At 46.6% G+C, this 27,054-nt stretch overlaps 2 protein-coding genes across 4 annotated transcripts in view; both read right to left on the reverse strand.

Moving 5' to 3' along the window:
- Positions 1–27,054, reverse strand: part of LOC119400491 (vitamin D3 receptor) — a 113,063-nt gene that overhangs the window by 73,436 nt on the left and 12,573 nt on the right. Inside the window, exons 3-4 of one of the 2 annotated variants that reach the window (XM_037667553.2) lie at positions 26,109–26,265; positions 24,557–24,783 (exon numbers count right to left, since the gene is read on the reverse strand). The exons of the other annotated variant lie outside the window; for it this stretch is intronic. Coding sequence (XP_037523481.1) covers positions 24,571–24,783; positions 26,109–26,265 — 370 coding nt within the window. The 3' untranslated portion in view covers positions 24,557–24,570. Of the gene's footprint in view, positions 1–24,556; positions 24,784–26,108; positions 26,266–27,054 lie in introns of those variants that run through there. 2 annotated transcript variants of the gene reach the window in all.
- LOC119400492 (motile sperm domain-containing protein 2) overlaps positions 5,463–27,054 on the reverse strand; it is a 200,481-nt gene continuing 178,889 nt past the window's right edge. Inside the window, exons 1-3 of one of the 2 annotated variants that reach the window (XM_037667552.2) lie at positions 22,116–22,423; positions 6,360–6,605; positions 5,463–5,876 (exon numbers count right to left, since the gene is read on the reverse strand). In XM_037667552.2, coding sequence (XP_037523480.1) covers positions 5,529–5,876; positions 6,360–6,605; positions 22,116–22,364 — 843 coding nt within the window. In that variant the 5' untranslated portion in view covers positions 22,365–22,423 and the 3' untranslated portion in view covers positions 5,463–5,528. Of the gene's footprint in view, positions 5,877–6,359; positions 6,606–22,115; positions 22,424–27,054 lie in introns of those variants that run through there. The other variant, XM_049418087.1, reaches the window with a different exon arrangement.

Below are 27,054 nucleotides of genomic sequence, written 5' to 3' on the forward strand. Positions count from 1 at the left end.
TTTGCTGGCAGCAAAGCATCACAGCTGAACTCAAACAAGTTGTTGAATGAAGCAACTTCGGAGATTAACTTCTTCTTTCTAGCAGCCTCAATGACTTTTTGATGTCAGACCACACCACCAATTGCTCTCTCAATGACAGGGACATTCTCCAACCACCTGTGGGCACAAACTTGAGAGGAAAAGTGCACTGGCCTGTAACTGACGAAAAGTTCTCTCTCCGTGCGGGGGCATCTTCAAAAAGTGTGCTTAGACTAGACAGCAGGCAATCAAGTCCCCATTTAGTAGCTGAAACTCCGCTCTATACGCGTTGTGCACTGTGTGAAGTCCACAATGCCTAAGCCACACACTGAACTTGGTAATGTTCTTAAGTGCTCTTGGAGGCCCTTAAAGAACTTCAGTTGCATTGGGACCGTCCCTGGATATGAAGAATTTTGCCAGGGGCAATGGCCAGCGCGCTTAGCAACTTTTCCTGAATGCATTCGCGTGTAGAATGTCCCAGAAAACGGAGGTATCATATCTGTCGTCACCTTGGGCGGAGTCCCAACACCTCACGTGCACATCCATTTGCTACTGTGGCAGGAGACAGTCATTGCCGACTCATCAAAAGTACGACGAGAATTCACACTGCTATCTCTCGCTGCAGGCCGAAAGAAAAGAAAGGGCCTGAGTCCATGACATGTCACATATGCGCATTCTTTTCACCACAAGGAAAACGCCTTCGCCACTTCACTGTCCGGAAACATGCGTCGAAAAACTCTGATTGGGATGACGACCGGTACGAGAAGTGGGATTGTGACGACTTTCAAAGTCCAAAGAATTTCTGCGTCAGTGACAAGCTCGTGCGTTTTAGAAGCATCATTTAAGCTTGGCGACTGCAACGGAGAGCTGTAGTGGACTGCTTGTCGGAAAAGGCGTCAGGTAGCTTTTCAAACGCACTCCCTTGCCCCATCTGATTGCGCCAATTATGCTGGCACTTTCATGGACTTTTTAAAGCGGATTCACCCATGGCTTCACTCCAAAAGTTTTTGCAGCAAAGCTTGCACTTAGCCGATGCGGATCGGTGTCAGGTGCAATCCAGTGCTTGTAGTCGTCATGGTGGATCCAACGTAGTCTGAAATTTGCTTTTTCCAGGCATTGTTTACATATCAACACATCAATTGCACCCCTTGTACAAACACGTAGAAGGCACGCTCATTCCAAAAAGCGCTGGTAGCACAAGGACCGACTAGGTTAAAGCCCGCGCACAAACGCGGACGCCGCGTGGACTAGTTTGGACGGAGACAATGGACAGCGATAGCGATGGGGCGACTGCGCTCGCAGCGTTACTACTTCCGCTAGCGCCGGTAGTGACGTTTTAAGCCACTGACACGACGTCTACATGAACGCTGCCTCCGAAACTCGCACCAAGTCAATGTTGCCAGCGGCCAAACGAGATTCGGCTAAATAGGTATAAAAATGGGTACGGTTTCCTGCCGCATTTTAGAACTCAAACAAAAGACAAAAAGTTGAGCAACGAAAACCATTTTCATGATGACAAATACAATTCAATTAGCATTCAACAAATTCAGGTTTTTCAAGGACTGGTCCGAAATTCAAGGTTTTAAGGGCCTTGAAAAACACACTTTCGATTTTCAAGGGTATTCAAGGGGTTCAAGGACCCCGTGCGCACCTGGCACTACTTACAGCCCATTTTACAGTACCGGTCATAGTAAACATAAAGTGTTAACAAGCGGGAAAATGTTGCTGCTGCACACGTTATCAGAATTTTTCTGGTCTGCAGCCGTAGGCTGGAAACGTTTGCGACTACACCGACATACTGGAGGGAAACAGACAAACGTGGCCTTTTTATCAGTAACGAAAGGGTTTACTAGTCTGTCACAGTCTGTGTTTTCATCGGTTCGTGTTTTATTAACTGGTTTAATTCACTTCTGCAATAATAGCTACGCACTTGAAGTATACGCTACTGACTACTGCATTCATCGCAATGCAGCTTTTTGTCACGAACTTGTTGGTAAGAGAGGCCCGGGAGACAATGTCTTTCTCATGTGGGTCCACTCAATGTCGGACGATAAATGTAGCCGCCATAATAAAAGACAGCACGATAGCGCCCTAGGCCTAGGCGCCGAAGCGGCCGAAGTTCTCGCGTGGCAGTAGAAACGATGTCCTCGAGACTTATCGTGCAGCATTCGTCTTCCATCTCGAAGGCTGCAAACCGGCTGCTGCGTGTTTGCAAATGTAGCCGCTAGATGGCAGCACCCAGTCCGACAGGCGTTTTCTGGGGGCGGGTTTTGTTATGAGGTGGAAGACAAAACTCGCGTTGTTAGCGTTGTCACCGCAGCGACGAGCGAAATTGCTCGGTCTCGGTCGTCAGTGGTTGTGAGGCATCGTGACGTGCTCTCATTTGCGCAGCCATTCGTCGAGCGGCCCTTGGCGCAGGATTTCAAAGCGCGCCATTATTCGACTTTCGAGAGGCGCTTCTTTGCCGCCCCATCCTCGCGATTTCCCCTTTCGGAATTTCGTCTGAGGTCAATAATAGTTTTCATCTGCCTAAGTCAATCAATTAGTACTACTGTGGTTCATCCTTGGAACGTCACATTGTACTTAAAGGCGGGCTGGCTCCGTGAAGTACTTGTACTCATGTAAAGGTAGGATGCGCGGCTTGCGGTTTCATCAACCTTGCTAGTGGAGAAAGAGAGAGAAGGTAGGGGGTGGAAGTCACGTGTTATACAATAAGCCTTCCAATAATGTGTTTTACTAAGCGTACTTTTGCTTTGGAAAATGACCAAATACTTGAAAACATTGGAAATGCGTTTTGCCTTGCCGGTAATATGAGAGCTACGTAAGTAGAAGTCTTACGACGGCAGCTCAGATAAGTTGCCGATTAGTGCTGGCGTTTCCTCACCGTTGCCGTGGCTAGTGGTCAGAGGCGTCCGCCTCGGCATCGGGAGGTTGGGTTCGAATCCCCGCTCGCGCGGCAGTGCGGGTTGCGTTGATTCCACGGCCGCGCGCACACCCGGCGCGTTTTTTCTGACGGGTACAGGGGACCCGCTGCCTGTGGCGCCAGGTCCGTCCAGCGACTTGTCACCCCTGGTAGGGACTGGGTCTCGAGACCCCTCGGATCTCCAAGCCGCGCAAGGGCATTGCGGGGGGCTCGTGAAGGAGGCCCCTCGCCTGCACGGGATAGACCCCCGGATTGATGCCCGCTGCACGCGGCGCTGCGGGAGTACGCCGCCGTGGTGTCGCTCATGGCCGGTCGCCACGGCGGCAGGAAAGAGCCGGTGCCCCGATGGGCGAACTCCGGCGCGGTGTCTCGTGAGGCGACTAGCCTCTCTCCCGTCCCTTTTGCTCCGCCGGACAAGTCTCCTATAGATATTGTGTAAAGGGTCACTATAGCCAGAATTTTTTTTTTGAAGGGGGGGGGAGGGGAGGGGGTTCAGCCATACTTTATGCATGTTCGTGCGTGCGTTTGTATGTGTGCGTGTACATGTAGACATGCAAAATTGAAATTTATCGGGGGGGGGGGGGGCTCGTTTGCCCCCCCCCCTCCCCTGGCTACGCTGAATGATAGAGTGTAACTATGAATCAATTTAGACCGGTAAGCTGTTCGGACCAAGGACCTTATTTTTATTCTTTTCGCCATCAGGTTCATAGAGAGACACTAAGCAGAAGGAATCAATCCGTTTAGGCTGATACATTTTACTCTGAAAACTTTGATGTAATTTTCGCCATCATAGCTTTATTCATAGCGGAGAAAATCAAGGTCGAAGTCTCATTTTTAAATTTCGCACCGGAATCTCCGCGCATGACGTCATGGATTTCAAAGCGTATTTTTCTTATCTTGGCGACATTGGCTCAACGAAATTTCCTGAAGCTTAGTATGTAATTCTATGCCGCCATCAGAGAACAATGTACTCATTTTTACCGATTAGTACCTAATAGACACCGTCCAAAATCGATGACGTCACGGCCTTCGGTGCGGAATTTCAAGGGGCGTCGACCCCCGCATTTCGTCTGCGCATTCTCTTCGCTTATGAAGTGCTTCTAGCCTCAAACGTGGTGATATTGGCATGGTGAATGAGTAAATTTACTCATATGAGAAAAATTGTTTTTCTGTTCATTGTCCCTTTCAAAGGTCACTGGAGTGTAATTACGAATCAGTTTAGACAAATCGCTTGTTCTTTTGAGAACTCTATTATCATTCATTTCGCCATCATAGGTTGTTCTTTAATAGAACCGAAAGTGGCGGTCAAAGTCTCATTCTTATATTTCGCGCCGAAATTTCTACACATGGGTATCAGCGTGACGTCACGGATTTCCAAGCGTTACTTCGTGCTTTTGCCACATTGGCTCAATAAAATTTGCTGAAACATGACACGTTAAGTCTCTGGCCCCCTCAGGGGGCAATGTCCTTTATTGCTACTGATTAAGAACTATGCAGGTCTTAGCAGACGCCCTCAAAATCTATGACGTCACAGAGTTGGTGCGCGAGCTTCACGGTTTCGTTGCCACCTGGATTTTCTTTTAACATTTTCTCGCTTACCAAGCGTCTTCTTGCGCCAAGAGTTGTGTTTTTTTATTGCGAAACTTGAGGTGGTTTGCTAATACGAGCAAAAATCGTTTTTCTCTTTAGAGTCCCTTTAAGTCTTAAGGCATACTGGGGTGCTGGCCGGGCCCGGCGGGTGGTCCAGGCCTGTGGGTTCATGGAATAAGGGACCCTCCCACCTTCACTAACAAGCCATTCTTCATTAAATGTTTCCTCTCTCTCTCTCTCTCTCTCTCTGCTTTTTTTGCGTTAAATGAAAGGCCAATCCATCAAGAGCCTGTAAAATGTACTGTTAAGCGTGAGTGCAACCCGAAAAATTGATTACAACATGTTTTTAAATGTTAGCTACTTTCGGTTCCTACTGTACCTTGACGTCACGACATGGTATGAGCTTCTCGTGACGTGCTCACGCAAAATATCGTTACGTTTCCATAGACGTTCCCCTCCGTAGCTCCGTTGGTTCTGGTACTTTACCGTTGGTGACGCACAAGCAGCCATTCTGTATATTTTGTTACCTGACGTCATCACACCTGGTGCGGGAACTCGCCAGAATTGATACTGTAGCCTGACGTCAGGCTAGTGCTGATGTCAGCGAGTGCGCCGTGCGAAATCTTACTTTAATGTCTGAATAAAATATCAGCACTTCCCGAGCTTCACACTTGGTCAGAGCCGTCTCTGTACAGATTTGTATGGCGGAGTAAAGTCAGTTTCGAAAAGTGATGTCAGAACCCCTTCAAAGGACTTACAACATATTTTTACGGTACCTGTTTTATTTAGTGCAGCAGAAAGCTTACCGGTCAGATTGTTTAATGATGGAGTAAGAACTCGGAAAACGCCGTGAAATATTTTTATTGGAATTTTTATTTGCAGCGCCTACGAAGTCGTAGGCGCTGTGTAACAGCGCTGTAACGGAGGCGAGGGCTACAGCGGTTCGTGTTCGTGTGCTGCGGTTCGCAGCTAAACAGCAGCCTTAAGTACAGCCGCGTCATGCCGTGAACATGCCGTAGACGTGCAGGCTCGCCGTCGGGCAGCTGACGGGGTCCAGAGGGGCGAGCTTGGGACACCGTTCTCCCAGAGGCCTTCCGGGCACGTACACATAGTGGTAGTTGTCGGTGCCCCCCATGCGTACGGGTAGCTTGTCTCGGTCAACGTAGCGGCCGATGTCCCTGACCGTGACGAAGCGTACCCTCTCCAGGGCTTCGACGGGCATCAGGCCCTTGCAGAGCTTCCAGATGCCCTGGAGCAAACGCGGGGGATGCCACAGGAGAACGAAGCCCAGCGAGCGAGGGTAGTAGCAGCGGAATAAGGCCATCACATACCGACCCAGCTCAAGCTGCAATTGAACACAAAAGGATGTTAATGTATTTTGTTCCACGACAGACTGCTCGTCGCTGCTGCTCATCTGCGTAAGACTGTTCTCGCCCAGCTTCATGATGTGACGACAGAACGTATTTCGCGCCCCCTAATCACCTAAGAGGGGGCGCGAAACCTGCCCCGTATTAATCAGTCGGACTGTCCCGCCACTGTTTAAAGGAAACGGTTATGGCCACGCAGGGTTCTGACGATAATGGCGGCCGAAGGCCCCCAATGTTGCATTCCAAGTACTCTTTACTTCCTATCTTTACTCCCGGAAAGCAAGAGAAAGCGCGTATTCAGAACGTCACCATCTGTGTACGCGCGAAGCAAAGGCGTGCTAAGGCTTTCGCCTTCGACAGCATATAGGACCCGATGAGTTCTTATCCGCGCTCGCGTTTCTATTTACACTGAAATGACTTTTTTGTCAGTTTGAGGCAAAACATGTTGAACGAGACTTAACCTGGTGGCGGTCGCCGCCAACGCAATCCACGAGCAGTGTTATGCGCGAGGCGTTCTGTCGCCGCAGCAGGGTCTCCACGAAGAAGACCAGCACGCGGCGGACGTCAACCATAGGAAGGTTGCGGATGTTGGCGGGTCGCAGCAGAAGCACGTGGTTCCCGTAGCGGTCCACGTTGAACGGGTGCACGAAGCCGGCCTGCAGGCAAGCCCTGGGCAGGCTCGACTCGGTCAGCTCGTGCAGCCGCACCTGGATGAAGGACACCAACCAAGGTGGTAAGTAGCAATTATCTGGGCACTCGAGGCTCATTTCTGCAATCGCCGTCATGTTCCGTATAATGTACAAGCTGGTTATATCGCCGCGCGCGTCGTATGTCCTATGTGCGAGTGAAAGCGTGCGAGGGCTACTGCCGGTAGCGGCTCAAGCAGCTGTGAAACGCGCCGGCCGTATGCGTGGCGCGAACGTGCATGGAGGGATGCAGGAGGAGGGATGCAGGAGGATGCAACTCGTGTTATGTCTCATGACGTAGTTTGGCGACACGCAGGCAAAACGCAAGCGTACACAAACCGATAAGTCATTGCATAGACATGTATAGTACAGTCTAGCAAGGGGGATGAAACGGGAAGTGAGGTTAACGAGGTGGGAAGGTGTAACGCATAACATAGCCTTGTATAGTACAGTATATCTAGAGAGTGGGAAGGAAGATAGGGGGAGGTGGAGGGTTGTGAGGGTGAGGAGGAGGGAGAGAGGTAGAACACAGCAATGCATATAGTATAGCAAGGGGGTGGGAAAGAGAAGTGAGTTTAGGAGGAGAGATTTGAGGGTGCGGAGGGTGGAGAGGGTGAAGAATAGCACAGGCGTACGTACTATAGCAGAAGGGGTCCATTTTAGCGCGAGCTATGAAAGAAAGGCACGAGTAAGAAGTACGAGAAATCAGATAGGTCGGGCGCTAAACTTCAACTGGCTACTCGTGCCTTTCTTTCATAGTTTGCGCTAAAATGTACCCCTTCGATTTCAACCAACTCTCCCAGCAACAAGTCTTACTCTACTCTAGCAGAACAACGGAGTGGGAATGGGAAGTGAGGGTTAGGAGAGATGCGAAGATAAGGAGGAGGGGGAGTGTAAAGCATACCATAGCCGCATATGCAGCTTTTCTGGACACCAGCGGCCTAGTTCGCGTGAACGACACCACGTGGCGTATCGACCTTAAAGAATTCAAAAGTCCCGCCATGACGTCTGCAGTGACGCGGCACTAAATAAAAGAGAATCAAAAGAAACAGTACACACGCCCCGAGACTGTCGCTTCACCTCGGTGCGCAGAAAAGAGAGCTCTGTTTGTCGGCGTTATCTCGACGGCGACGACTGGCAATGAATTGGCAGTTTTTCTAGACGTGCCATGCCAGATGTCTGGCCGTTATAGACGCGCCCACGATGCATGAAGAGAATCGTGTTTTTATTTGTTTGTATGTTTAGTTTCTTGCGCTGCCGTACCGGTGGGATAATGGAGCAGCATGCTGCTTCCCGAGTTTCTTTTTTCAGCTAGCGGGAACCATTATGTTGGGGTACGGACAGGATATTGTTGTTGCATAATAAGCCGAATTTCCTTTGGTGTACCACTTGGGTGATGCTTGTTTGCTCCTTGCGATACCTCAAATTCGAACTGGATAAGTTTGAGAACGCTAGGAATGAGAGTAAAAAAAAAGGAATTTAAAGATAGTTTTTATTTGTTTTCATTTAGTTCTTATTGAAATGTGGCTGTCACCGCAAGCTTCGCGCCGTCTAAGAGGGTGTGCAAAAATGATACAGTCGTTGAAAGATGATCTTGTACACCGGAAAATGTGAACCTGATTAGTTTTTTTGTTAGGAATGAACGTATAGTAGAACATATACGACCGAAGTGTTGTGTAATAATCTCTAGATCTTCCGTCTATCCCGCTAAAAAAAAGCACTTATCTATCCTAATTGCATTTCTTCTTTCTCTTTCTTTTTTTTCCCTTTTTTTTCTCACGGTCGACTGACTCATATGCTCGAGGTGATTGTCTTGAATCCTGTTGGCGCAGATACACCAATAGGTTACTCTAATGGGCTGGAAGTTCTCTTGAAGCTCTCCTTACATGTTCTGTAGGCGCAGTCTCTTTCAACTTTGCACTACAGCAAGCACAAAGTCGATCATGAATCACCTACTGGCCCAATCGTCCACTTTGATCAGCACAAAGAAATTCAGGAGAGCGAATTTTGGCGTTTTTGCGCTGACAACAACGATTATTAATGCAACATAATATAGTAACTATTCCTACAATCTATCAAAATCACTTCTTTATTCTGTATCACTCCTGATGTAGAATACAAAATGCATTTGACTTGCTCAACAACGGGTCACAAGACACATCAGAGAAAAGCGAACCCTTTAATTCCCCCTTCTTTCGTTCACGCAGCATACTAAAATTTCTTCAGTTGTGAGTGGAGCTCCTTCTGTTGCCACGAAGATGTGCAGGCGTTCCAAAGGAAATCTTAAGCCTTTCTTTCCAGGAGGTTCCCCTAAGAGAACAATGGTGTTTATGCGCACAGGAATTTTGATTAGTAGTTTTTCGCTCGTAGCAATGACTGAAAAATACCAGTCTTCAGCCAGATAAAGACTAGCGAAATCTGCTTTTTCCCTTAATATCTACTGCTTTTCAAGCAGTTGTCTTCTTCCTCTGAAAGCCCAACGGAAAATGACCCATGTCGAATAGAATGAATACAGCTCCGCTCGAGGGTCTTCAAAACCGGAGCTTTTTTTGTACTTCATGATGCAAAATATCAGCCGCGTATTGAATCCTGGAATCTTCTGGCTTGATGGGAATGTCAAAGCTGCGAAGACATTCCTGGTTGGGATTCCTTTTTTGGCTCGAACGTGTAGGCCCACCTTGAAAGTCCCTTCCACTGTATTGGGTAGTTCTGTCTCTATTGTAGATAAGGAAATCATAGTAAAATAGATAGTAAGAAATATATAATTCAATATTAAATTTTACTGCAACTTAAAAGTTGCAATAGAAATACGCGCGAAAGCGACTAAGAAAAATTAATAATATTTCAGAAGACACGATAACTGCCATGTAGCCTCGACTTTAATAATAGGGATATCTGCACACAGGTGTGAAGTCTGGTTAAAGCGCATCAATAGCACAGTACTATCATAGATGCACGCGTTTTAGAAAACACCCTCTAGACATGGTATTCCCTCTAAGCTTTGTCTGAGTGGAAATAGCTCGAAGAATTCCTGTCAATCTGATAACATGTTATTTTTTTTCTTAGATTAGGCCCTAAATCTGCCCTAAATGGTGGCTCTGCGCTGTACAGCGCACACGTGTGCTGTACAGCGCAGAGCCACCATTTAGGGCAGATTTTGTAGTGACGCGGAAATTACCTCCTTGATAGTGAGAAAGTTCAAATATGTATACACAATAACCTTCTCAATATTTACTTATGGACAAATATTTGGGATCCTGGAACATGAGGTGAGCATGAGTGAGGTCACGCCTTTTTAGAGTAAATACTTACTCTATCACCATATATATTCGCGATGTGCTTTCTTAAAGGGACTGACAACCGATCGAAATGTGTCACAAGACCCCATGGCTGTGAATTACAGTGACATAAACGAGCTTTTTCTCACCATATGATTAGGATTTGTATTGCTGAATTGCGCTTTGAAAGTCACAACGGCATGTCGCGTTGCCTGACGGGCAAGCCTTCATAGTGCACGAATGAGATGTGCAGAATGCTGTACGCAGTCCGCTGCTATTTACTAAAGAAAAAAATGCGTTTAAAATTAATCCGCACGTTAATAGGCATTCTCGATTTATTTTGTGCTTATAAAAGAGTAAAAGGAGTTGACGTTGAGAGGTGGCGTTGCCTTCGTGACTACTAGTGAACGCATGTCAAGCAACGGCGCATGCGCGCGGCGCTTTCTACATTGAATGAACTTCCAGGTAGCACACATCAAAAATCGGAAAAAAAGGGATTTCATACCGCTGGGGCTGTGGCATAGGCTTCGCAAGACACTGACCTACGTAGGCGGGTGTCACGGCTGAAACGTTAATGAAGGCATCTTTTCTTTTTTCAGTAAGTACTACCCGCAAGGCATTCTCTACACACACACACACAAACACACATTTTGTATATATATATATATATATATATATATATATATTTAGTCATAACTAGTTAGTCATAGTTAGTCACGTTAGTCATAAACCTGAGGCGAACAAGCAAGGCGAGCTTGATCTGTTCATTAGTTTGATGAACCGTAATTAGGCTTGGCTCGGGAACACAGTGCGGAGGGCAATCTAGTGAGCGTCGAATACTTGGCTCATAGAATCAGTAAGCGGAACTGTAAAGCGAAAAGCGCTTGTTAGTTTCTTTCTTTCTTTCTTTCTTTCTTTCTTTCTTTCTTTCTTTCTTTCTTTCTTTCTTTCTTTCTTTCTTTCTTTCTTTCTTTCTTTCTTTCTTTCTTTCTTTCTTTCTTTCTTCTTTCTTTCTTTCTTCTTTCTTTCTTTATTTCCTTAAAGACCCCACTAGGGGGTATTACATAAGGGGTAGGTTACAAGATAAACAACAACGTAAGCACTTTGTTACATGGTATCAGTGCTGGGCAGTATCGAAGATACATGTATCTCAGATACTATCTTAGATACTCTTTTGGTATCTTGTATCTGTATCGCGATACGTCTCGCAAAATGAGTATCTGTATCTGTATTTCCGATACATTCAATAATGTATCGTGTATATTAAGATACAAGATACTTCTATCGCAACCGAACCGTGCGAAACAATAATTGCTGGCCAAGCTCTGCTTCTCAAGCTGGTACCGGTGCCACTAAGCCATCTGAATAAGATAAGTCTAAGGGCAGTGACGTTATTTTATTTTTACGCCAGAGTTATCCAGTGAGGGTGCAAGGTCAGGAAGACAAGCACGCGGACGTCTACGCCCAGCCCACGTAGCTTTTGTTTTCTAGATTTCTTTTCTTTTTAGTTGCGCCAATGCCATGGCACTTGCTCTTAGCCACTGTCCTGCGCCGCGTACTCCACTACGTGCGGCGTCTATTGCGCAAATTCTGATGTTGTTACAGTGTCGTTATTAAAGATTCTCTTGCGTCTTGCTCCGTAACGAAATGTGATGCGTGCAAGAATGGCGTTGCTTTGCGTCGCGTGGATTTTACATATCAGCGAGTTGAAGGATCTCGTGGATGTAAATTTGACTTGCATGCATTGAATTGACTTATATGCAATTAAGATTTCAACAACGTTAGCACCACTGGTACCGACGCTAGATGAAATAGAGCAAGCGTTTACCTAACAGAAAATTTCTTGGCGTACCGTATTTTTCACTTCTATCTACATTTATTTAAAGAATTTATAAAATCATAATTTGATTATTACCACAAGGGCTTTCTTAGGTGTCATTCTGCATCATATACATTACCTAGGTCTCTGCACTGTTTTTCCGGTCTGGTCACTGCAGTATGTCTTTTGTAACGCGTTCGCAAAATAAGATTTCTGCGTTATTCTTCTAACTGTCTGCTTTATTTCCGCTACTGTTTACGCATTTACAAGTTGCCTAGGCGATTTTGAAAAGAAGTATATTATTATGTGGGCGTGCCTTGTGTATACAGTACAAAATATTCTGCTTAGAGTTTAAGAAAATAGCGAAATTGAGTTTGCGTTATAATAATGGAAATAATTAGGGAGCCACCTTAAAGATGTTAGGAAGGGTATTCGAGAAAGATTGTTTTACTGAATGCTCCGTTTTGCTCATGAGCGTCCCAACAAGCCGTTTCACGCAATTTTCCATAGGCACTCAGTTTTGGTACTAGTTGAGAAGGCGTATATTGAAGGAAACTTGCGCTATTGCCTACCAGTGCTTCATCGATTATCACCAGCAAACAAAAGAACTTTAGAAGCCGCACGAAACAACTGCTTACAAATTTGTCTAGGCCTCCCGAAGAGCTCATCAACTTCGGGAACTGTAGCGGAAGCAGGATGTCTTCCGCTAGAAGTCATCTCTACTCAAGAAACTCTGCGCACTCATTTTCGCCATCTCCTACAAAGGAAGAAGGATTTTCTGTACCGCGCACATCTCACCCACAGCAATTCAGCATTCGGACAAGCCCTGCAAATGCTACAACTTACTGCTATTCGACAGCCACTGTAAACAATGGCTCCGAGATTTTCTCCATGGACACTTTCGCCTCTTGATATAAAACTATTTGTACCAGGCATCAATGGAGCAAAGAGACGCATCTCACAGACCGCACTGCTGCAGACTACTCTCCTCTACTTAGCCGAGCACTACACCCAGCACACTCATATTTACACTGACGCCTCCACCACTCAGGAGACTTCATCCTGTGGCATCTATGTGCCCTCCACAAGACAAATGCTATCTTATCGGCTACAGAGGAGGACATCCTCGACGACAGCAGAACTTCATGGCATCAAAGAAGCTGCCCCCTATATCCTACGTCAAACGCAGTATTGATGGGTGGTCTTCACCGACTCCAAGGGAGCTCTACAGATACTGTTCAACCTCTTAAAGAACACAAATCATCACCCGATTTCATTTGATATAGCGTACTTACGCCCCTTGGCTGTTACCACAGGTAACTTTATCATATTTCAGTGGATACCAGCTCAGTGCGGTATTCTGGCCAACGAAAAAGCGGATGAAGAGGCACGCAAAGGCCTTCAAAACCGAAATTGTAGGCGAACCTATTTCACTAAATCTGATGCTTCTCAGCTGGCTCAGAGACTTGCTTCCGAAGAAAACAAGAGGCTCTGGAACCTTTCGACACATCACTATGCTTTCCTATACTCTATCGACCCTCATCTAAGAAGAACATTCCCATGCAGAGTTCCTCGCCATCTCGAAACTCTGTACCATCGTCTTCGACTAAACAGTGCTTATGGAAACAGTTTATGGTACCGTTTCGGTCAAACCGAAAGTCCGTACTGTTGCTCCATAGAAACTGTCGAGCATATTTTGTTTGAGTGCCGAGCGTATGCCGAAGAGCGTGCGCTTTATGAACATTGCATGCATATGCTAACCAAAAGAACTTTATCAATTGACTGTGCCTTGGACCCTTTACCCTGCGCCACGCAACAGAGGTAAGCGATGAAATTGCTATTCAGGTATTTAGAGAGCATCGGTCAGCTCGACAAACATTAATGGCACCTTGAAAGCACGAAATAAGTCACTGTCAGCACACGTCCCCGCCCAAGAAACAAAAAACTCAGTTTGTGTTTTTACCTCTTTTTTATTCTATTTTAACTTTTTATATTTTTTTCGATCTCTCTCTCTCTCTCTCGTTGTGTCTTTCAGTCCCCAATCCCCTTCCCCACGTAGAGTAGCAAGTCAGCGAATTTACACACACCGGTAAATTTTCTGCCTTTCAATAAAGAGCTCTCTCTCTCTCTCTCTATTGTTTCAACAGGTACGTTGACGATACTTCATGTTCACAGCTATTAAGGGCACCGTCTGTATTATTTTTCTGTACTCATTCAATGTGAATGTTTGATACACAACCACCTCTCTATTTTACTTATATTTGTTTTCCGGTTTAGGCCTTCTTCAATATTTTTCGTATTACTAATCGCCACGTAATGGGAGCTATAAGCGGCAATAGCGCGAATAGCGGCGGTGTCCTGCGACGCTTTGTGCAACTATACTATACGTCTGAGATATTTCTGTTTGTACGTTAGTGATTGCACGTTAGCGTTGTACGTGAGTATATCAACAAAGAATCCCTTACGCCAGCAGCTAAGCAGAACATGGAAATTTCATTGCAGTTTTACGTCATTTACGTATGCACCAGGGGTCTCAAACTCAGCTTATAGCCAGCGGGCCGCAGTCGCGAAATTTTGCTCCAAAGGACGGGACAGTGAAGATGGTGGGGTCGGAGAGATTTTGAACAAAATGACGTTGCCATTTGAAAGGAAGCCTTTCCCATATCTCATATATAGGTCATTTCTAAAGGGGATTTGGAGTCAGGATTCGAGAAACAACGATACCGATTTACACAACGAGTGAAATCTGGACGCGGACTGAAATATAGTTTTTGTTCCGCGGTTATGTTTCAGCACATGGTGACCACATGTTCCTCACGAAAGAAAGGCTTAAGACCAGTCATGTCTGTGTAGCTCACGAACACACTTATTTAGGAAATAAAAACAAATGGGACGGAGACGGTCATGTGTGCCGTCCGGGCCGCTAGCGGACGGTCTCAAACCCTGTATACACCATGCGTTCCCCCCCCCCCCCTCCTAAACAAACAAAAATGTCGCTACCAGCGTTGTTGCTGTTGTACACCTGTCCGGGTATACGGTATTGTGCAAACTGTCTTTTACGGACAAGGTAAAAGTCCACACCGGTATTTGCGCCGTCGTGCGAAGGCTTCTTACTGACGTTATTGTGACTATATGGCAACCCGCTAGCTGGTCGGCAAGGTGAGCAGCGGCTCCCATCAATTGCAAAAATGACAACCAAGAACCACTGTCAGCAAAGTGTATAAAGAGTTTTCCTGTGAAGAAGCTACAACAAGCCCCAGTAAGTTGTTTTTAAAGGAAACTAATGTACTTTGAGCAAGAAGGGCAATACTCTTGAGATACCAACAGACATTTCATTCAAGTGTAACAAAAACTGGTCACAGTTAAGTAATTTTCAAGCATACATTTTCGTGTTTAGGCGTTTACTGCTACATTATACGAATCTGTAATAACAAATTTGAGAATGTATTGAAGTATCTTAAGATACAATTGCCAAGTATCGTATCGTATACAATTATTCCGGCAGTATCTTGTATCTGTATCTCAAACACTTCTTGCTTGAGTATCTTGTATCGTATCGCGATACAATTTCAAAGTATCTTTGCCCAGCCCTGCATGGTATATAGGGATGTGATAGCTTCCATGAAGGCAGATGGGCTTGAGTCAGCGATTTCCTGCGCAAGGTCGTTCCAGTCCTTGGCTGCTCGAGGAAAAAAAGAAGATGCGAAGGTGACAGTACGAGCATGAGGACGGGCAACATTTAGGGGGTGACAATGCGATAGGATATGCTTGATAATGGCAAAATATACGGTGCTTGATTTAGCGCGCTGTGATAGAACTTATGAAATAACGATAAACTAGCGATGAGACGACGATTGGAAAGTGTTTGTAGGCCAGATTCTGCTTTCAAAGATGTTACGCTGATATCATATGAAAAGGCGGAGTGGATGAAACGAGTGGCACGATTCTGAAAGGCCTCAAGGGCATTTGTGAGGAAAATCTGGCGAGGATTCCAAATGGCTGATGCGTACTCTAGTTTCGGCCGTATTAGTGTCTTGTATGCTAGGAGTTTGACATGCTGTGGAGTGCTTTGTAAGTGACGTCGTAAAAACCCAACGTTTTGTTAGCTGATGCGATTACTTTTGTCACATGCGCACACCAGTCAAGGTCATTTGATATCGTCAAACCTAAGTATTTATATTGGCTTACTGTCTCAAGTTGCTGATTTACTATTTCATACTGGAATTCCAACGGGTTAGAACGGCGAGAAAAGGACACAGTTTTGCATTTACTCGGATTTAAAACCATTAACCAACGTTGACACCAATTTTGAATGTTGTGCAAGTCATGTTGAAGAGCAAGCTGGTCAGTATTGTTAGCAACTGAACGATAAATAACGCAATCATCGGCAAACATGCGGATTTTGCTAGTAACGTGCATTGGTAGGTCTTTAATATATATTAGAAAAAGTAGGGGGCCTAATACCGAACCCTGAGGGACGCCGGATCCTACTCGAAGAGGCTCAGAGTTGTTGTTATTGACGCACACTGACTGTAGGCGGTTGGTAAGGAACTGCTCAATCCATGTTAGAACAGCGGGTTGTAGATTTAGTTGTGAGAGCTTTAGTAATAAGCATTGATGAGCAACCTTGTCGAATGCTTTCGCAAAAGTCTTCTTCCTCGCTGTTTTCATTCATTCTGTTGTACATTGCTGCTATCATGGGTACCTGTTAAGGGAAAGTCATCAGTAAAGACAACATGCATGTGTCCATGCCTGGACTTCCCTCTTAGTTACTCCCTCTTATTGCTCTTTCAACGGCGTGAAGTGGCGTTGCGGCAACAAAGGCAGTGTGTAATCGGCTGATATTCCCTATGAAATCACCTATGCTTTTCAGGAAAGCAGCGTACACTAAAGAACGTGTTGAAAGGGTGTCGTTTCGCCTCACAAAAACAGTCCTAATATCGTGCATGCCTCTCGATTACATCATCGCCGCGCGCCCGGCACTTCCAGGTCACAAATGGCATGCACGTTATGAGCGTGAGGTAAAGGGAGGGGGCACTTGCTGAAGGCCTCGACAGTTTGAGAGAAACACCTATTCTCATTATTCTTGTCAGTAAAACACCGCCTCCGTCAAACTTTTGGGAGGGGAGGCGGGTCCTTGGGACATACCCCCTAGCTACGGGCCTGGCCTCGGGACTCCAATGTGGCCCCGGTCGGTCTACGAAACTTCTTCCGAAGTACCACGGCCCGTACCGTGTGGTCTAGCACGCCTCGTACTCAGTGGCGGATCCAGGGGGGGGGGGGCGATTGGGCGATCGCCCCCCCCAAAGCTATAAGCCAACCCAACCCCCCCCCCCCCGCTTTTCACCTCACCGAAGGCCATTTTTCAGAACGTAGAATTTTTTCAGGTGGTCGCTGTGTCCATCCCAATCCGAGACTAGGGAAGCACCCCTCACACAGCCCAGCGCTTTTGTTAAGAGCGAAACAGGCTTTCTAGAAAAGATTTCTTCTGCGTCCTGCATCTTTCAAATAGGCACCGACGAGCACAAGCCTCAACTATTTTGCTAAAGCAACTGCTGCCTTTATGGAAGCGAGCTAAAGTTTCCTCCCCACTCCCAGGGCCATCAGCTCTTCAGCAAAGCGAGGGGTCTTCAAATTCTCCCATCTTTTTCTCAGAGACAGGAGTCTGTTCTGTGTCATTCAAACTGGCATCTTTCGTCCCACCACGGCCGGGCTAGACTGCACGTGCGCGCTTGAGCGCGCACGTGCAGTCTAGCCCGGCCGTGGTCCCACAAAGCGTGCAGAACAAGTTACCTTTTAGTCAACCTTCAGCGGCTGGTCCAAAAAAAAAAAAAAGAAGGAAGGCAGGCAGTGGTGCTGTGAATTATATTCGCCGAAGTACCGAGCAAGCCTCCGAGAGCACGTGCGCGGGGTATAATCGAGCGCGACTCCGAAAGCTCCGTTTGACCGTCCTTAGGCTGCGGAGATAGAAAGGGCATTTTCTGGCAACACGACCGGCCAGAAAAAAAGGCAATGGGGAGGAGGGGGCGGGGTAACAAAGGGAGGCTTACTCCGAAACTACATTCAAGGAATACTAGAGCTCGCCGTTGTGGGAATACTCATTTATCGAGCAGGTGGCCTGCCCTTCCCTCTTTCACCCTCCTCTTACCAACAACACTGATACGTGTTCCCCAATGTTTAGCGGAAATATGCGAAATTTTAGATAATGAAATGGCACTGAGCAATGCAACTGAGAACAAAAATAATGAACATTTGGTTACTAACGTGAAGTTTTAAAGTTGGGCAACGCCCCCCTCCCCCCTCTCCCCCCCCCCCCAACAACCAACCGCCCCCCCCAAAGCAAGCGCCTGGATCCGCCCCTGCTCGTACTTCATCATATACGCCGTCAAGTCGCTTGAGACTTATTGTAATCAAACAGTGTCGAGTCATGAGATTGTACATATGGCCTGCTAAAGCCTCACTGTCACTATGCAGCTGTCCGTAGTTAGTCAGGATGGCTCTTTTTCGGAGGAGAAGTAAATGTAATGCAATGGAGCAGCACTACTTGCAGAAGCAGAGAACGCTGCTCCCGTAGAAAAAAGGCGACGATTCAACAATACAAGCTTTGCGTTGGTTCTACTATTACTGGTTACGTTTCTGCGTCGTCTCTAATGGTAGAGTACTTCTTTAAAACGCTTTATTGTATTACAAATGGCTGCCCTCATGCTTGCCTTGGTTTCGTTTTGTATTGTCTTCTTATGGTTGAGGTTAACTAAAATCTGGGTCCATTTCCTTCGTTATTAAGTAATGGGTTGTGTGGTAATAAAAAATAAAACATTAGAAGTTTACTTGCTCCATTTCCAAAAGCGAAACCGAAACTGCAGCAAATATCTTGGTTGCAATGCTCCAGCGAAAAAAAACAAGCAACTAAATCTTCAACAGCGTTGTACTAGTAATAATAATTGCTGGAGTTCTACGTGTCCAAACCATAATATGTTTATGAGGCATGCCGTAGCCGAGGGCTGCGGAAATTTCGACCACTTCAGGTTCGTAACGTCCATCTAAAACCAAGTACACGAGCCTCTAGCATTTTCGTCTTGTTCAAAAACGCTGGAGCCGCCGTCAAACCTGCGCCCTTTGAGTCAGCAGCCGAGCACCGTAACCGCTGTACCACCGCGGCAAACATGAGCAACTCTGAGAGAGACAAAAAAAAAGAAAAAACCGCATTGGGATTCGAACCAAGGCCCCAACGATTGCGCGCAAACAGCCAGCACAAATGATCAACCCATTCAGCCACAGCGCGCGGAAGCTAGCCCGTGATACGATAGCTATTATAAAGATACTATGGTCAAACTCTCCTTGCAACGCTCCTTGCAAGTGTCCCCACATTCCAAAGAGCAGGAACGGAATCCGAAGTGAAAACAGCTGCTTTCTGTTTGCAAAAATGCGCTGTAGACCATTATTTGATGTTTCACAGCGCAAGGAACGAGGACGATATTGGAAAACACACACAGCGCTGAACTTAAAACTGACTATATTTTCAAACGTACAGCAATATATATGCACTCCTCACCAGGAAAGAATAAAGAATAGAGCAAATGAAGCACACAAAAAATTCAAAAAAAAAATCGTAGAAGCCCAAACAATTTTGAAACGTGATAAAAAGTGCACGGGTGCAGCTTCGCTTGCTCTTTCGAGCAACGAAAATGAATTTCTCGTGATCGTAAAATATATGTGATATCGATGATCGGTAGTTGTTTCCTGCGACTACAATTTTTGTACACCAGGCCTGCAATTGTCGCGTGACCAAAATCACGTAACATCGCACATCTACTTATGTGACTACAATCACGTAACAACTAGCCACGTGACTAAAAATCACGTAAAATCAAGTAATTAGTCTCGCCACTAAAATCCCGTAACGTCACGTAACTATTGACGTGACGTGTTGGCGCCAAAAACTTCGGAACAACCGGGTGGCGAGGGGCAACCTCAGCGTCCGCACTGGACTCTAATAAAAATCTACTTTCTCTCTCACGTGACTAAAATGCCATCACGTAACTACTAGTGACGCGACATTTCCCCTTCAGAACCACGCATCAAGTGCATAGTCTGGGGAACCGACCGAAACCTGAGAAGAATAGATTATCCAAGCCTAGCCATATCCTATAATACTATACTAGCAAAAACTTTGCACCTCTAGCAATAGCTTGGTATTACTAGCAAAACCTTAGAAGAAGCTAGGCCGAACGCTAGCTCCGCTTTCGGTTCCAGCCTTGCGCAACCAGTACATGCTGCGCACATTTTCATTTACAGATGTTTAAAATGGCATCTTATTGCGGTACGTTGAGGTGGGCTGCGAGTGCGTGCGAAAAGCTGCTGAATCACAGGATTTTCGTTTTGTAACTGGGAGCACCAGTCCCTGGACTTCCCGAAAGCTTTGATCCACACACGTCATATCACACGGACCTATCCGTTGCAGCGCACAGTGCTTTGTGATTTTAAAGGAGAAGGCATACTGGTTTTTTTTTTCTGTTCACGTAGGGCGATAGATATGACAAGAGATGAATAAAAATCCCAGTTTCACCGCAAGGACGATCCAGTGAGTGCGATAGCAACAAATGAAGTAAAGCGGGCAGCTAACTCTTCTAGATCCAGCCTCGCGTAACTCTACAAAATGGTGCTGTAAGAGAACACAGCCACTCCAGGTAGGAAAGGGGATTTCGCGCAGTCTCTTCGAGTTGAGAGCGCAGCGTATAGAAGGGTATATGAGCCGTCCGCTGATGTTTGTCGAGATAGCGATTTTGATCTCGTTTAAGTTAGGGCGAAATCATTGCACTGCTGTTTGAAAAAGAACAAATAATTTTTCCTATTATTTGATTGGCTTAACTATCTGTTGGTTTCATTAGTAGTGTTTAACAAAAAAAAAAGAACCCCTCGAAAAATTCCCCTTCGTTCGTTAAGATTACGACAAACACTTGCGTTAGCCCTAAAGTACAAAGCAACTGCAAAAACGCCTAACATGTCATTTAATTACTATGCCTCGCTTGTGTAAGCTTAGTTCGCTTCCTTTACGTTGCTGAATTGTAGGTAACTGAGAAGGTCGCAACGACATCATGAGAAGGGAGAAATAAGTTTCCACCACAGTACGCGTACAAAAGTTCGAAAGAGCTTTGTTCACCATAACTTGATCGCGCGTTCTGTTCCTTAGGACGCTTATAAAAGAGTAAAGTAAGAATTACAAATGTAGATCTGAACGATGTGATACCCGTGGAGTGTTTAAACATACACAAAAAAGTCATATAATAAAGAGAAAAAGAAACGGCAGCTCAAGATTACAGTCAAGAACCGAAACCGAAACGAAAGCTCTTTTTTGTTTCGGCGGCGACATCCTGTGCGAAGCTGCAGAACTAAGGCACGGGCTGAGAAAAAATAAATGCTGATCCGTCGCCCGGAATCGAACCTATGACGGCGCGGCTACGCCGCGCTCTGAATTTGAGCGATTAGCTCGCTCGACCACTGTGGATGCCTTGCCGCCGGTGTTAAGCAAGGGCTTATCAATTTACCACAAACATTTGAACGACCGCGCTTCAAAAAACGCGTTAGGGAACAATGTTATGCCAACTGCGGCAAGTTGAGAATGGCTTCAAACGAAAGCTGAGTGTCAGGACTACATGTGATTTCCTGACCATCAACATAACTTGCTTAGTTTTACGACAGTGACCGTTTTGGTTCCGAAAAACAGGCCACATTTTGCGCCGTTTCCATAGACTCCCATTGTACAATCTTTAACTGCTCTGGGAACAAAATAGAAGCTTACTGCAACATGATTGCTGCAGTCCTCTCGTGCGTTTAGGTTCCCAGAAGCGCTCTGTGGTCTGCGTTTTTCAGCATTCACCCTCTACAGTTAATTATTCGGGGAAAACTCGCCAGTTCCATTGAAAACGCGCTAGCTTCGCGCCGGGGCCGCCAGGGGCGCTGGCTGTGATGTGTCCACAAAAGCTGGATATGGGTACAGTAGAGATTAACGAGAGAGTGGGAGAGGGAAGAGAAGGTGAAGAGGAGGAGATTCAGCGGGTAAAACATAGCATAGCCATGTATATATACGTTGTATAGGAAGGTGTGTGAAAGAGTGAGGAGGAAAAGGAGGCGGGGAGAGGGCGCCACTGCATCACAAATGAACGTTTCCTTTCCCGCCATGTACTCCGTGCAGGCTGCACGTTTGTAACGCCAGCGTCACCGATGGGCGGGTGAATCACTGCTCCGCACTTCCTACAGCTTTCACGTTGAGATCAACTGCAGTGACCTTTTGCTTCAAAACCCCGATCGTTTCGAGAGCAACGCGGACCCTTCCTCAGGGGTGAATGATGAGCCAACAAAGAGCAATGTTTATATAAGCGCTACTGCACCTCTGTCAGATAGACTTCTGTCAAATGTTCACATTTAAACCCGTACCTGTGCTCGCCACTTGAGGGCCGCGTCAGCCATGCGCACGGCCCGCTCCAGGTCCAGGCGGTTGTGGACGATGAACCGCCAGCAGTACTCGTCGCTGTCCAGTATGCGTCGCCGGTCGCTCGGGTGGTAGGCGGCCGTCTCTTTGCTGCGATTCTCGCCGAACAGCCGCGCCCGGAACGCCTTCATGTGCTCGCTGGTGATGAAGTAGCGGCTTTCGCCGAAAACATCCGGGTATGGCGGCGGAGTCATGGCGCAACCGGCCCTCGCCTGCTGCCGCACCGCGCTTCCTCTTCCTCTGCTTCTCACCTTTCTGCTGTTGCTTTGCATATGGCATGTACCCACTAGGAGGTGGCAAATTGGGCTAAGCGTAAGAAAGTGCTTTGAACTCACCTTTAGCGGGTTAGGAGCTAGATGGGATTCAGCTGCTTTATTTTTTGCTGTTCTTTTTTAAATTAAGCTTGCTCTCTCTTGTTTCTTTTCTTTGGCCTTGTAATGGCCAATGTTACAAACGTTACACTGAAGTTGATAAACTCAAAAGCACGGGAATCTTTAAGCTAATCCCACTGTAATGTTATAAAAGTGAAAAAGAACGTATACAAAGATTGGCAGTGAGGTTTGTACGTACGGATTATGTCTAGTACTACAGGCTTGCTTGCAAGGGGCAAACCTAAAACCCCTTTCGCAACGTAGAATAATTTCAAGACTAAAATTCCTTTACGAATTATATCGTGGCCATATCATGTTCTCATTATCGGCAAGAACTGCCTAAGCATTCGTCGGTACTAAATCATTGCAAAGCAATCCGTCAACCATTAAGCCGTGCTAACGCTCACCATAGGCATGTGCAGAGGGGGGGGGGGGGGGGGGCAGATGGCGGCCGCCCCCCCCTAGTCACCTAAGAAGAGGGGGGCGCAATGCCTGCCCCATACATTGACTTAATGGGGGGGGGCGCTGCGATGAACCTTCGCCCGCCTTCGCCCCCCCCCCCCCTTAAGGTGAACCCTGCGCACGCCTATGACGCTCGCAAACACATCCTTTTTCCCGTCAGCTAGCTTCCACTGGAATAATTTATCCAATGATATTGTGTGTTGCACTACGACTGACTCGTTCATGAACCTCATTCAGTGTATCGAATATTCACCATGAATTTTTGGCAATGTATGTACTTTCATGTATTCATGTACCCACTCCTGCATGGGCCGTGAAGAGCCTGCAGTATATTCAAATAAAAAAAAAAACAAATGGGAAGGTTCACGCGTCGAAAGCTGCACAACCTGTGACTATAACTAATTACCATATAGTGATTAGACTTTCACTCATGCCATTTTATTATTGCTTAATTCTTTCATTGTCACTTGAACTTCAAATTCCATCTGTACTGTACCGATTTGAAACAAGGGTTCCCTGCCTCCTGCAGCTTAGAGTGTCGCTTACGAAAACCTTTGCATGCCGAATCGAAATGACCGACAGTGCCTCCCGGGATCACCGCGGCAGCGAGGAAGCTATTGAACATGACGATGGGGATGCGCTTTCAAGACGCGGACAGAGATGAGACGGGACACACACAACGCTGTGTGTGTCCCGTCTCATCTCTGTCCGCGTCTTCAAAACGCATCCACATCGTCGTCACGCTAAACCAACTAGCCCAACTGACAAACTTCATTGAACATATCATCTGTCACTGTCCTCGCTGCAGCTTCCAAGGACTGTTCCTCTCAGCAACGCTGTAACGCCTCATGACCAGCCACCTTTTGTGAACAATCAATCCTGGAACGCCGGAACGTTCGAACTTTGAGCTTCTAATCAGACAGCGACGAAGACGCTGCTGATGTTTCTGCGATCAACCGGTCTCGTTTAACGACTATGATACTCCGGTGATCGAGTGTGTGTGTTTTAATATTTCTCCCATTCTTTTCTTTCTCAGGTTCCTTTCCGCTTACCACTTCCCCAGAGCAGGGTAACAAAGTGGATATTGATCTTCCGCTTAACCTCCTGGCCTTCGGCATAACCTTTATCTCTCTCTCTTTCATTCTCTATTGATCTTCCCCAACCCCCCGTGTAGGATAGCCAACAGGAGGCTTTTCTGGTCCACCTCATTTCCTTCTGCCTTTGCGTTTCCTCTTCCTCCTCTCTAACAACTATACACTCTCAATGGCCGGTAATGTAGATTAGCGACTTGTCGCAATTTTCCTTTATGCGAAATTGTGTTTGGTAACTGCCAGTATGGAGCGTTATGGTAACTGAATTTCAAGAAGGGACACTGAGACGACAAAGGAATGTGTCCTCTTTTATGCATTGCGTTGGAATGAGATGTTGATGAAGCGGGTAGTTTGAACCACCTACGATATTAGCGCGTTCTCGAGGCACATCGACCACTAACGTACTCGAGCGTCCATATATACACGTGCACATATATCCAAGTGATGTGGTAGCCCCCATATCCGTTACAGGAGTGTCAGCTCTTGCGTGCTCCCGGTGCCGAGCGGTCTGACGATCCCTGACTAGACGACTCCTCAGCCGATTCTTCCTCGGCCGAATCCTCTCCGGCCGACTCGGCGGCACTGAGTGGCTGCAGGTCTCCCGGAAACTTCCACCGCGGTGGGCCCGGAAGTGAGAGGAACTCGCTCGTTACGTCACCGACTTGTGCCGGAAGCTCTACGGTGCGCACCTGCATAACCACATATAGCAACAATGTCGATAGTTGGTCCACTTGGTACATGATCGATGATGAAATACCAGCAAGGAAACAACGGTCACAGAGGCGACAGGACACAGTCTTGTCGCCTCTTCCTTGCTGGTATTTCATCTTCATTAAGCATATACATGCGACGTCATCCGTGTTGTCGCGAGCAGCCAGCATTCCACATCTGCACAAAGTGTCACATATATGTACTGGACGTGCTAGTTGCAGCGCTGGCGTCTGTAAAGTGTATATAGAAATGCGACACCGAGTGCGATCATTTTACGCCCAGAAAATGCAAACCTGCGTGGCCTCACAATTGTCAGTGCAGATATAACACTCTGCTTTTTGATAATGCTTGAGCGAACTGCTACACATTCTTCGTGCTTCCGATTTCACGCATGCGTATTAGACTCACTGATACTTTTGTACCATTTTCTTGTTTTCTTTTGTGTTTTGTTGTCTCTCCCCCAGCTCAGGGTGGCGGACTGTTTAATGCGACCTGGTTAAGCGCCCTGCTTTTTCCTTATTCTCTCTCCCTCTCTGGAAAGACATCAGGCCCATCGCTATCGTGGTATAGTGAGCAGCTGTCTATAAAATTTGTTGCGGGGCTAGTTGGTGCATAGTTAAGTATAAGACGGTGGCGCAAAAAGGGACAAGGACGAAACAGGAAGAAGAGACGTATACAAGCGCACTATGCGCTTGTATACGTCTCTTCTTCCTGTTTCGTCCTTGTCCCTTTTTGCGCCACCGTCTTATACTTAGCTGTCTATAAAGTTAAGCCGGACGGATAATTTTCGTCTGGGTAGTGTCAAATGGGCTTTGCTATAAAAATCTCGGTTCTGCTAGCCACTCCAGGGCAGCCGCGGCTAAAGATCTGGTACATGCTCGATACTATGCATGCGCGCGGTAACAATTACGTCAAAGACGTTCTAACTCAGCCACTTTACTACAGGCATTGCACCTGCTCAATCGGCGATCAACAGAAGACCCCACATCCGTCACACGCCTCGTTCCTTGTTATTCTACAGGGTAATGTCCCCTGAACAATATATCACATACTTCCATTAGCATATTTAGACTAGAGCACAAAATTAGATGAGGCAAATCTGGGCACAATTTGGCAAATCTTGGCACAAATCCTGGCACAACCTTGTGCTTGGCGCAACAAGAGACCGCTCCAGACCGGCATGTCGATACAGCAATGGGTGATGAGGTATACGAAATTACAGGCTGCTGAGAAGCTAGCTAAAGCGCACGCCACCTAAATATATTTTCGCCTGTTTAACTACCATGACCCCTTTCCAGCTCACCATGACGTTGGAAAGGTGTCTTTGCACGTCAGCCGCTTCCTTGGCGTCGAAGAGCAAGTCCGAGTCGGCGTGCGTGTCCGCCAGCTCACGCAGGTCGGGAAGCCGCATGAGAACCTTGGCAAACTCGATGGGAGCCATCTTGCGCCACGTCACGTACCTGCGATGACCGTCGACTACATGTCAAACCCTGCTCCGATGTGATAAACGCAGACTCGGGGCTGTTCAAGAAAGAGACCGATGTAACTACGCGTCAACAGTAACAGTAAATTTGGACTGGTAAATTCTTCAACTTACAGTGATGGCGGAGCCAGGAGACAATACAAGCCGATGAAAGTGAATGCCCATGCGACGCAGGGCAGTCCAGCAGTGTAGAAAACCGTGCACAGATCTCCTGAGATAGTTGCTAGCCTTGCTTCGTATAACATTCCATTTTTTGCTGCTACATTCATTGCTTCGCCCTTGCGGCAATACTGTGACTTTTTTGTATATTTGGCTAAACTTGTTACACCTTCACAATTTAAATAGTAAAAGTTTTGTTCAGCCCGCAGCCGAAGTATGACAGTGGTAGCTTAAAGATGCTAAACGAGGTACCGCTCGTCAAATATGTTTCGACCAGCTTATTAATCAAACACGCCTTTTACAGTCAGAAAGTTCTTGCTGGGGGTTCGTACTGCACTAGAAGAATAAGGTTAGCACTATGAAGGCGAAGACCATGATGCGAAAGAGAGAGAGAGAGAGAGAAAGGTTAAGTGAAAGTGTCGGCAGGGTAAGCGACAGGAACGTTTCGCTTCACTGCTTCTTTTTTGTTTCAGTACGAGTTTTTATTCCGCGCTTGCAACTGTTCATCGACACGATTGCGTTACAGGAATAACGGGTTGTCATTTAGACACCATGTATACTTCTACTTGACAGGGAAAAGCTCCTTAGTGCCCAGAATGTGTACTAA

The sequence above is a fragment of the Rhipicephalus sanguineus genome, chromosome 7, assembly GCF_013339695.2.
Source record: "Rhipicephalus sanguineus isolate Rsan-2018 chromosome 7, BIME_Rsan_1.4, whole genome shotgun sequence".
In the NCBI taxonomy this organism is placed as follows: domain Eukaryota; kingdom Metazoa; phylum Arthropoda; class Arachnida; order Ixodida; family Ixodidae; genus Rhipicephalus; species Rhipicephalus sanguineus.